The sequence below is a fragment of the Cetorhinus maximus genome, chromosome 12 (genome assembly GCF_964194155.1).
Source record: "Cetorhinus maximus chromosome 12, sCetMax3.hap1.1, whole genome shotgun sequence".
Lineage (NCBI taxonomy): Eukaryota > Metazoa > Chordata > Chondrichthyes > Lamniformes > Cetorhinidae > Cetorhinus > Cetorhinus maximus.
The window spans coordinates 123,222,819-123,235,054 of NC_135890.1; the positions used below are offsets into that span (position 1 = coordinate 123,222,819).

The 12,236-nt window shown below is 41.9% G+C and overlaps 1 protein-coding gene across 1 annotated transcript in view; it reads left to right on the forward strand.

The window, feature by feature from the left end:
• The window catches only part of piwil1 (piwi-like RNA-mediated gene silencing 1), a 50,788-nt gene that overhangs the window by 18,660 nt on the left and 19,892 nt on the right, over positions 1-12,236 (forward strand). The window contains exons 6-14 of the mRNA XM_078554670.1: positions 2,322-2,519; positions 2,755-2,866; positions 3,019-3,142; positions 4,884-5,001; positions 5,757-5,871; positions 7,037-7,224; positions 9,328-9,400; positions 10,140-10,340; positions 10,777-10,880. Coding sequence (XP_078410796.1) covers positions 2,322-2,519; positions 2,755-2,866; positions 3,019-3,142; positions 4,884-5,001; positions 5,757-5,871; positions 7,037-7,224; positions 9,328-9,400; positions 10,140-10,340; positions 10,777-10,880 — 1,233 coding nt within the window. The remainder of the gene's footprint in view (positions 1-2,321; positions 2,520-2,754; positions 2,867-3,018; positions 3,143-4,883; positions 5,002-5,756; positions 5,872-7,036; positions 7,225-9,327; positions 9,401-10,139; positions 10,341-10,776; positions 10,881-12,236) is intronic.

The window sequence follows — 12,236 nt, forward strand, 5'->3', positions numbered from 1 at the left end:
CCTCCACCAGCCACAACCACCTTCCTTTGTGCTGGGTATGACTCCAACTAGTGGAGTGTTTTCCCCCTGATTCCCATTGACTTCAGTTTTTTTACTGCATCTTGATGCTGCGCTTGGTCAAATGCTGCCTTGATGTCAAGGTCAGTTACACTCACCTCTTGAGTTCAGTTCTTTTTATGTTTGGGCTAAGGCTGTAATGAGGTCAGGAGAAGTGTGGCCCTGGCAGAATCTATATTGAGCATCAGTGAGCAGGTTATTGCTGAGTAAGTGCTGCTTGATAGCACTGTCGACGACTTTTTCCAACACTTTGCTGATGCTAGAGAGTAGACTGATGGGGCGGTAATTGGCTGGGTTGGATTTGTCATGCTTTTTCTGGACAGGACATACTCGAGCAATTTTCCACATTGCCAGGTAGATGTCAGTGTTGTAGCTGTACTGAAACAGCTTGGCTGGGAGTGTGGCTAGTCCTGGAGCACAGGTCTTCGGTACTATTGCTGGAATGTTGTCAGGGCCCATAGCCTTTGCTCTATCCAGTGCCTTCAGTTGTTTCTTGATATCATGTGGAGTGAATCAAATTGGCTGAAGACTGGCATCTGTGATGCTGGGGACCTCAGGAGGAGGCTGAGATGGATCATCCACTTGGCATTTCTGGCTGAAGATGGTTGCAAATGTTTCAGCTTTATCTTTTGCACTGATGTGCTGGGTGTCAGCTGTGGTTCAGTTCATAGCACCCTCGCCTTTGAACCAGAGGGTTGTGGGTTCATGTCCCACTCCCGGAAACCAAGAACTGTGATTGTACTCAAAAAAAGAGTTGCAATCTGTGACTGTTGATAACTCGAAAAGGGTATCATTGAGAATGGGGATATTTGTGGAGCCTCCTCCAGTTGTTTAATTGTCCACCACCATTCACGACTGGATGTGGCAGAACTGCAGAGTTTAGATCTGATCTGTTGGTTGTGGGATCGCTTAACTCTGCTTCTGTTGTTTGGCACGCAAGTAGCCCTGTGTTGTTTAACCAGGTTGACACCTCATTTTTAGCAATGCCTGGTGCTACTCCTGGCATGCCCTCCTGCACTCCTCATTGAACCAGGGTAGATCCCCAGCTTGATGGTAATGATGGAGGAGTGAGGGATATGCCAGGCCATGAGATTACCGATTGTGGTTATATACAATTCTGCTGCTGATGGCCCATAGTGCCTCATGGATGTGCAGTTTTGAGCTGCTAGATCTGTTCGAAACAGTGGTAGTGCTGCATGACACGATGCAGGGTATCCTCTTGTGAAGACGCAACTTCGTCTGCAAAAGAACTGTCTGGTGGTCACTTCTACCAATACTGTCATGAACAGATATATCTGTGGTAGCCAGGTTGGAGAGGATGAGGTCAAGTATGTTTTTTCCTCTTGGTTCTCTCACCACCTGCCGCAGACCCAGTCTAGCAGCTATGCCCTTTAGGAATTGGCCAGCTCGGTCTGTGGTGGTGCTACCGAGCCACTCTTGGTGATGGACATTGACGTCCCCCACCCAGATTGCATTCAGTGCCCTTGCCACCCTCAGTGCATCCTCCAATTGGTGTCCAGCAATGTGTGCTGATCCATCAGCTGAGGGGGGGCAGTGGCAATATCCTGCAGGAGGTTTTCTTGCCCATGTTTGACCTGATGTCATGAGACTTTATGGGGTCAGGAGTTGATGTTGAGGGCTCCCAGGGCAACTCCCTCCTGACTGTATACCACTGTGCCACCACCTCTGGTGATGGTGTCTGGGGCATTGTCTGTAAGGTATGATTCCGTGGCTGTGACGCTGCGACTATGTCAGACTTTTGCTTGACTAATCATTGGCCAACTCTCCCAATTTTGGCACTAGCCCCCAGATGTTAGTAAGGAGGACTGTGCAGGGCTGACCGGGCTGGGACTGCCATTGTCATTTCCAGTTTCCCAGGTCGATGTTCATTCCTTATTCACTTTGTAGCAGTTTGATACAACTGTGTGGCTTGCTAGGCCATTTCAGAGGACATTTGAGTCAACCGCATTGCTGTGGGTTTGGAGTCACATGTAGGCCATGCCAGACCATTTAGGGATGGTAGATTTCCTTCCCTTAAGGACATTAGTGAACCAGTTATGACAATTGAGTGGTTTTGTGGTCACCATTAGATCAGCTTTTAATTCTAGATTTATTAATTGAATTTAAATCCCGCCAGCTGCCGTGGTGGGACTTGAACCCACGTCCCCAGAGCCTTGGCCTGGGCCTCTAGATTACTAGTCCAGTGGTGTTATCGCTATGCCATCGTCTCCGCACTAACATTGAGATATTTTCCCTCATGACAGGATCATGGTTTGGCCAGGTTACACCACTTCAATTCTACAGTATGAGAACAGTGTCATGTTATGTGCAGATGTCAGTCACAAGATTCTGCGTAGCGAAACTGTACTTGATGTAATGTATCAGTTGTATGAGCAGTTTGGTGAACAACGGTTTCAGGAGGCCTGCTCCAAGGAGCTAGTCGGTGTAATAGTTCTTACCAGGTAAGATGTGACTGATAGTTTGGGTTACTTCATGTCTTCCATATAGAAAAAGGGCACTTGGGTTGATGAGCTTGAGGGGGAGCTTTACTCTACTCCACACCTGGGTCTTGCAGTACTATGCTTTTTGAATATTTGATGCTAATTCTTCCTTCTGTTTAAATTAGGCTTTTTTCCATAACATGTTTTTAGGATGTACTCGTTCATAAACTAATTCATTCATTATGGTGACTTCTAGGTACAACAACAAAACTTACAGAATCGATGATGTTGATTGGGTTCAGAATCCACGAAATACCTTTAAAAAGGCAGATGGATCTGAAATCAGCTACATGGATTACTACAAGAAGGTACAATTGTGTGTTGCCATTGATCTTCAGTAAAAAGTTATAACATCTCTACATTTCTCGTGTAGTTTACTGAATAGTATGTTGGTAAACTGGCTTTTGTGTGGTGGGGATGTGGGCTAGGAAGATTTGAGCTATGCCTGTTTTTCCCACAGCAATATAGTACAGACATCACTGATCTGAACCAGCCAGTACTCATTAGTCAGCCCAAACGGCAAGGACCTGGAGGTACTACTATTGGACCCATCTGCCTCATTCCAGAGCTGTGCTATCTTACAGGTAATAAGAATTTAAAGATACCTAATTTGAAGCAGCATGTAATAGTTATGATAAAGGCAAAATACTGGAGATGCTGGAAATCTGAAACAACAAAAATTGCTGGGAGAACTCAGCAGGCCTGACAGCATCTGTGGAGAGAGAGACAGAGTTAACGTTTCGAGTCCGCATGACTTTTAGAGTCATACGGACTAGAAATGTTAACTCTTTCTGCAGATGCTGTCAGGCCTGCTGAGTTTTTCCAGCAATTTTTGTTCTTGTTTGTAATAGTTATGTCTTGTCTATAACTCCTTGTAAGTATGAAACTATGTTCCACCTCATAGGCTGGATCTTACTCATGTAGAACCACATTCTGGCGGAATGGTGGTGCAGGATGTTGAAATATTTCTCTACTGTCCAAGTGGCTGTGAATCATGTATTTTGAGATTGGCTAACTGTACTGAGGTTTTGTCCCATTTTGCATTCCAGTGAGCTACTGGGAGGAAGTCTTTAAGTAGTAAAACAGTTTTTAAACTCTAAATTTGGCTGTGATTTAGTGCACATATAATTTAGCATGTGCTGGTGATTATGGTTAAATACTGGGAAATATATTGTACAGATTTTCAGCAAGGTTGTTGTGAATTGAAGGAAGCTGTTTCCAAAGGGTTGCCAGTTTGTTCAGTGGATCTTTGATCTGTGCAAAAGATCAATTTTGATATGAATAGGTGATTTGCATTGATAACTGCTCTTTCTCAATCCACAATGGCCTTGTGGAGCACAGCATGTGACTGCAAGACACAAAGCTATAATGTATATGAGAGTCTTCATCGAAAAGTGCCTCAAGCCTCTCATGTGCCCTTGTTTGAGTTCACTGTATATGACATTAAGCAGTAACTGAGTGCACTTGATTCAGGAAAGGCATTGAGCCTGGACAACATCTTGGCTGGTGCTGAGGACCTGTACACCAGACCTAACTGTTCCTGTAGCCAACATTATGGCCCATCTACAAAAGTAGGACAAACCTAACCTGATTAACTACTGCTCTATCAGCTTCTAGTCGAGTCATGGAAGGAATAGTGACATTAAGTGGAATTCCACTGACCCTCTGTTTTGGCTCTGCCAGAATCAGTTGACCCCAGACCTCATCACAGCCGCAAAACCTGAAAAACAGAAGAGGTGAGGCTCTTGACTTCAAGGCATTTGACTAGGTAAAGCATCAAAGTGTCTCCTGGCTCTTTGCTAAAGCAAAATAGAGCAATACAAGGCATCAGCACAGAAGGAAGAATATGTTTTTGCAGCTTGTGATTTTCTGACCCAGATGCTATACCATGATGGGACCAAATTTGCAGGTTTTGCTTTTAATAGTGTCAGCTTCAATGGCTCAATGGTAGCACCCGCCACTTGAATCACAAGGTTCCGGGTTTAAGTCCCACTCCAGGGCTTGAACACACAAATCAATGCTGAAACTGCAGTGTAGTACTGAGTGAGTGCTGTACTGTTGGAGGTGCTCTCTTTTGGATGAGGCATTAAACGGAGGCCCCATCAGCCTGCTCAGGTGAATTTAAAAGATCCCATTGAAAAAGCGCTGGGAAGTTATCCCCTGTGTCTTGGCTGGTATTTATTCCTCAATCAACATTACAAAACAGATCATCTGATGTGCACATTACATGACTACACTTCAAATAAGCACCAAATTGGTTGTAAAATGCCAAAGGTGGTTGTGAATGGCGTTATATAAATGCAAATCTTTCTTTGTAATTTATAGGTATGACTGATAAGATGCGTTCCGATTTCAATGTTATGAGAGATCTGTCTGTACATACAAGACTAGCACCAGAACAGAGAGAACAACGGTTGTGGCGTTTCATGGACTACATCCAAAAGTATGTTCTTGAATGAAATGAAAGTTGGAAAAATCCTTCGCCTTCAGAAGTATAAAAACCAAAATTTTGTAATCAAGCTTCTTGTAAAAAAAAAATTGGAGCATATCCTTTCAGTAGACTGTAATAACATTTAAATTCAGTTCATTGTTTTAATTCTGCATCTGTATTGGTTACTTGAGTTAGTAGATGAACTCACTTTAATTTGAATGTTTGATGCAGTCCTATCTCATTTTCCTTGGCCTCGGAGTTTGGTCCAAGCCAGCACTGGGACTGGAGTCTGAGCCAGCTTGCACTGCTTACACTAAGAATTTATAATGTAATTTTCTTGTTCTTGGAATGAGTCTGAAGTTTGAATACTAGCAATTAGAGTACAAAATTAATTTGTTTAATTTATCCAATTTACATATAATTACATAGAATATAGAGCACAGAAACAGGCCATTTGGTGAAACTGTTCAATGCTGGCGTTTATACTCCATGAAGCCGCCTTCATCTAGCTCTATCAGCTTAACCTACTATTTCTTTGTGTTAATCTAGTTTCCCTTTAAATGCATGGGAAAGTTTTTGCTCTCTTGTGCAAGCAGCCTGATGACACACATAGAAACTGCCAATTACAAACTGAACTCTGTCTTTATACATTGTTGTTCTATGTTAGTGTATTTAATTTCTTTTGGATGCCATCAATGCAGAAAAATAGATTTTAGGCTTGAAATTATTAGGTTACAATGAATATTTCAACTTTTATTTTTAAACAGGGATGATAATGTACAGAAGGAACTCTCCGATTGGGGTCTCCAGTTTGATACCAAATTACACTCGCTGTCTGGCCGAGTGGTGCCTTCAGAGAAGATCCACCAAGGTGGAAAAATGGTAATGTTCAAGTGTAGAATGGAGTAGCAATTCTTTCCTTGTCTTAATTTAAGCATTTGAAATCCCAGCCAGATTGTGAATGGCTGTAAACAGTATTTAAATCCATACGTAAGAAGGAATTGCTAAATTCCCTCAGCCAAATAGTTATTGAATCTACTTCATGGCAATGAGTTGCTTCATCTTTGAAGCACTGTTGGTGGTTAAGCCCAGCGTGAGGATACTTTCAGGACATCGATAGACATGTGGAATTAAGTGGCAACTAACTTTCAGCCACTGGCCAGCAATGTGTTGTTTAAGACTGGTTATTACATTGGAATGCAAGCTACAACAGGCAGAAGATAGTGAAATTAAGTGTATAAAAGTAGTATTGTAGGCAGGTAGTCTTTGTGATAAGTCTTGTTGGGAAAGTGGCTCGCAGAAATTTAGATTTACATTAGTGTTACTTCAACTTGGGAGCAGAGGAACTAGATTTGGCTCTGAGCTTGTTCTGCCATTCACCTAAGTCATGACTGATTTGTATCTCAACTTCATTTATCTGACTTGGTTCCATAATCCTCAAGACCTTTTGACATCATACAAATTTACAGCACTGAAGGCCATTCGGCTCATCACACCAATTCCAGCTGTTAGAGCTATCCAATTTGTGCCAATCCTCTGCTCTTCTAAATGAACATGTTTCCTTATCAGGTATACGTCCAATTCCCAAACTAGACTGGGGCTGTGCTAGTTAATGCTAGAGTTTCATAAATCTATTTATTTCCATGTGGCTATTGGTGGCTGGGGATATGATGACAAGTGGTACACAACAAAACTCTTGACTCTGGTTTCAGTGCTTTAAAAAGAAAGTTTCTATTCACACACAGAAACAGCAGCACCGCTAGTGCAAGCACCAAACTACATTGCATGGATGGGATTTGATTTTGTGAACTGATGTCATTAATAATTGCACAATTTAGCATGTGTGAAAGTAAATTCTCAAAACTGTTGCTTTGCCTTACTGTAACTGTTGTATGCTGGCAATTTTTCTTAATTCAATATGGAGAAGGAAAAAACTAAAGATCTCTCTAGAATAGGTATGCATTATAAAAAAACAATTTGTGTGTATGTTTAATTGCACTTTATGCTTTGTCTACATTTTCAATGCATGGGTCCAATTGCTTTTCAGTTTGACTATAATCCTCAAGCAGCAGAGTGGTCCAGAGAAACCAGAGGTGCTTACCTGATTAATCCTATTCCACTGGAGAATTGGGTGTTGGTTTTCACCCGAAGGAATGCTGATGTAGCTAGGAGCCTCTTCCAAACTCTAGGCAAAGTAGTAAATGCAATGGGCATTAGGATGGAGAAGCCATTAATGTAAGTATTCAACAATACTAGGTATAGTTCACACTATTCCACCATTAGTCTAATTATGTTGGGTAATGCACATGAGATACCATAAATATTCCTGTCAACTTTAGGAACATAGGAACAGAAATTGGCTATTTGGCTCTTTGAGCCTATTGCTCCATTCAGTGAGATTATGGCTGACCTGTGACCTAACTTTATACCTGTCTTTGCCTCATAGCTCATCTTTTGGTTAAAGAAAATCTATTAATCTCAGGTCAATTAATTTTAAATCCATCATCGACAGCCATTTGCTGACGAGTTCTAAACTTCTGCCACCTGTTCCCTGTAAAGGTGTTACCTGGCCACGGTGCTAAGAGGCCTGCTCCTAATTTTAGGCTGATTTCCCCACTATTCCTAGATTCCCCAGCTGGTGGAAATAGTTCCCCTCTGTGCCCAATCAGTTCCCCTTGTGAATGTGGGAGCATGGTGTATTTTGGTTATCAACAGTTTTGAAAAAAAAACACAATCTAAAATGAAAATATACAAGTAAAAACCTTTATTTATACCGGCAATAAAATATAATGGTTGCCCATAAGTGCCTGTTCTGCATCACTGAAATCTGAACTATGGACAGGAGGACACTTCATGCCAGGAGAGGAGGCCCAAAGAAGAGGGAAACCTCCTCATAGATTAACTTTGGAAGATTCATGCCTTTCAATGCCTTCATCAATACCACATCCTAGCAAACCGAATTGATTGAAAAACTTGGATCTCTTTGGCTTAATTTAAGGCATGCTGGACACATATATACTGTTGCATTGAGAAAAACTTAAATGTTGACGAAGTTTAGTTTGTGCCTAAGACAGCTCCAAGTTGCAAACAGAGGTGGGCTGTGAATAATAGTTTCTCTAATGGAAAAGCCATATCCTTCCCTTTTTAATGTAATTGTTTTCTCAATCCCTTCACTCACAAGACTGGAGTTTTAATGAAGTGGTCTCCAGTCCCTGATTCATTGTGGGAGAAATTACATAATTAGTAACATGGAGTTAATTCACAGTGACTGTCCTGTAAATCTTGCTTTGGGCCTAACATCGATTCCCTACTCCAGTGAAGAAAGATTAACATCCTGCAGTCAGTGTGAGACAGTCTGGCATGAACCAAAGGACATCAATCAGATGGTTTTTGGAGAAAGCTGACGAGCAGCAAGCTGAGCAGCAGTCACTCATTCTTGATACCATCTGTGGATAAAGAGTTCAGGTCTTACAGAAGAGTGGAGATTATGGATGGGGCCATTTTGTACCGTGCCCAATTTTCTTCCTCATTGATGTCTACTCCGTTTGCAATTCCTCAGATACTAACTGTCCATGACCATGGGCAGCAGGCCCTGTACAACATTATCCAGGCTTGAGCTGGCATATTGCAAGTAATATTTGTGCCACAAATATCAGACAAAGACGATCTCCAACCAGAGTGAGTCTAACCTCCTGTTAATTTTTAATCACATTCCCACCATCAACTTTCTGCCATCGCGATCTTAGGGATCAGAAACTTGACCAGAACAGTCCCATAAATGCCACGGTTGGGTGACCAGTTCAAAGATGAGGTATTTTGTGATGAATGGCTCACCTGACTCCCCATTTACAAGTCAGGAGCATGATGGAGTATATTCCACATGGGTGGGTGCGTGTAGCTGTGTCAGAGAAATTAACTTGAAACATTCACTCTTTCTCTCCACAGATGTTCCCTGACCTGAATATTTCCAGCCTTTTCTGTTATTGCTAACTTAATCTTGCTGGGTACTTTGCAGCTCTGAGTATCTATTTTGAATTGGCAAGTTGCTATTGTATTGTGATTATTTTGGGACATTGATGGAAATGGAGGAAATTTTACCTGGGTAGGTTCCAGCCCTGACCACTTTCTGTGGCTACATTTGATGGGGTTATGATGGGGCTACATTTGATGGGGTTATGATGGGGCTACATTTGATGGGGTTATGATGGGGCTACATTTGATGGGGTTATGATGGGGCTACATTTGATGGGGTTATGTTATACATTGTCAATTTGATCTGGTCACTCCAAAAAACATCTTGTTTTATTGCTGTTCTAAAATTAGCATTTTTAATTGCAGGATTGAGGTGGAAGATCGCAGTGAGGCATTTTTGAAGGCATTGCAGTCTAATGTTACTCAGTCTACAAGAATTGTAAGGGGGCATATTTATTTATTAGTTTAAAGAGATTTTAATCCAGTGTTACTTATCTCTGATTAAAGTTAAGCTTGCAATTGTGTATGTGTGGGAGTTAAAATGGCAGAACAGAATTTATTCCTTTTGGAGCCAGGTAATCTTTTTGAAAAGGTGAAAAATCCAAAATCTGTAAAAGTGGGCGGGGGCAACTTAATAGCACAGAAGAATTATGTCTATAGAATCCTAGATTGTGAATAAAAGTATCAAGTACACAACCAGTAGCAATGCTAAACTTGTCCAAATCATTGGTTGGGCTATAGTTGAACAATATTGGCTAATTTTGGGCATTGATCTTTAGGAATTACATGAAATTGGTGCCAACATGGTTCCCTAACATTATCCCGTGGCTTTAGTTAACAGAACTCTGAGCAATGGAGTCTCTTTGTGAGAGTAGTGAAGGTTTGGAGGAGTTCTAATAGATATGCTCGAGGTTTTAGAAGGATTTTGATGAAGGAAGTGGGCTGGTGGGAAGTGGGAGCAGGAAGCTCCCAATTATTTGTCAGTAACTTGGTCTCCTGCATAAAGCATCTCTAGGTTAGCCTTTCAAAAGAGGAAAAATGGCATTATTGGTACTTCATAAAATTGAAGAGATTGGATGAGATGGAAAGCATCCATTGCAGTGATAGGCTTATGAAGAAAAATAAACTGCATTAAAGTGGTAATTCTGTGTTCAAATTAACTTTCATCCCCTCACCAGGTTGTTTGTGTCCTTCCATCTAACCGCAAAGACAAATATGATACAATCAAGAAATACTTGTGTGTTGAATGCCCTACCCCGAGTCAGTGTGTCGTCGCCCGCACTTTGAGTAAGCCACAGGCATTGATGGCTATTGCTACAAAAATTGCTTTACAAATAAATTGTAAAATGGGTGGTGAACTGTGGAGTGTTGAGATACCAGTAAGTATTTGCACTTGAATGAAAATCCACATGTTTTCTGTATTGCAAAATAAAATGTTTCTTTGGACGTTTTTATGGCTAATTAAATGCCGGGGAGAGAATACAACCTTAAATATCAAAGACTCGTTTTCTGTATCACAGCAGAGGAGACTGCTGCTGAACTGTCTCAGCCCTCCTGTACTGTGTATTCAAAACAAGGAATAGTGTACAAATTGGCTCTCACTAATAGTGCAAAGCAAAGTGGTTACAGCGGATCAGAAAGGCATTGTGGCTTTGGTACTGAACTAGAAACTAGACGTGGTGAATTAAAATCTTAATGTGTCATTGTGAAATTAAGCTCACTTGAGGATTTGGGAAAATCTGCACAAGTAGCTGATTTTGATTTTATTGTATCTTAAAGCATGGGTGACATTTTAACTTAGTGAATTTTTTACAGCTCAAACAGCTTATGGTGGTTGGAATAGATTGTTACCATGATAACGCTGCTGGGAGAAAGTCTATAGCGGGATTTGTAGCCAGTCTTAATCAATCAATAACAAGGTAAGCTCCAGTTGGAAGATACCCTTCCGAAGCTGTAAATAATTAGGATACCTGTATATCAAAACATTTAAAATATTTCTCTCCATATAAAATTTGATAGTTTGCTCCTAATCTTTAGTTTGAAATTGAATTGAGTTTCCACATTTTCAGAAACTTATAACATTGCTTTTTCACAGAATCGCAGAGTTATTACAGTGCAGAAGGAGGCCATTTGGCCCATCGTGTCTGCACCGGCTCTCCGAATGAGTATTATGACTTAGTGCCATTCTCCTGCTTTTTTTCCCGTACCCCTGCACATTGTTTCTATTCTAATGCCTGCTTGAATTTTTTTTTTTTTTTTTTTTGTAAAAATATACTTTATTCATAAAATATCTTCAATCACATTCCAAACCATTTCAAAAACAACATTACAAGGGTACAATCCAGGTTAAACTTTTACAAAATGTATCACCAGGTGCATCAGTACGAACGGTATTACAATCATTTACAGCCTTTCATTTTGATCTGTACAGCCCGAGGGGCTCTAAACAGTTCCCAGTCTCTCGGTGCGCTGTGGTAGAAAGGTCTTAGACAGCGACCCTTCCCCATTGCGCCTTTGCGGCAGCTGCCCCAAGCTTTAGTGCGTCCCTCAGCACGTAGTCCTGGACTTTGGATTGTGCCAGTCCGCAACAATCGGTCGGGGACAACTCTTTGTGCTGGAAGACCAACAAGTTTCGGGCAGACCAAAGCGCGTCTTTCACCGAGTTGATGATCCTCCAGCTGCAGTTGATGTTTGTCTCGGTGTGTGTTCCTGGGAACAGCCCGTAGAGCACAGAGTCCTGTGTCACAGAACTGCTCGGGATGAACCTCGACAGCAACCACTGCATCTCTCTCCAGACTTTCTTTGCAAAGGCACAATCCACAAGGAGGTGAACAACGGTCTCTTCCCCACCACAGCCACCTCGAGGGCAACGTGCAGAGGGGGTGAGCCTCCTGGCGTGTAGGAAGGATCTGACGGGGAGGGCCTTTCTCACCACCAGCCAAGCTACGTCTTGGTGCTTGTTGGAAAGTTCTGGCGATGAGGCATTCTGCCAAATGACTTTGACAGTCTGCTCGGGGAACCATCCCACAGGGTCCACCCTCTCCTTTTCCCTCAGGGCCTCTAGGACGTTACGTGCTGACCACTGCCTGATGGACTTGTGGTCAAGTCTTATAGTCCACATTCAACAGTGAAATGGGTCGCCAATTTCTAATTTCCTCCCTTTCCCCCTTGTGCTTGTAGATGAGGGTGATGATGCCTTTCCTCATGGATTCTGACATACTACCGGCCAGGAGCATACTCTCGTACACTCCTAGCAGGTCTGGGCCGATCAAGTC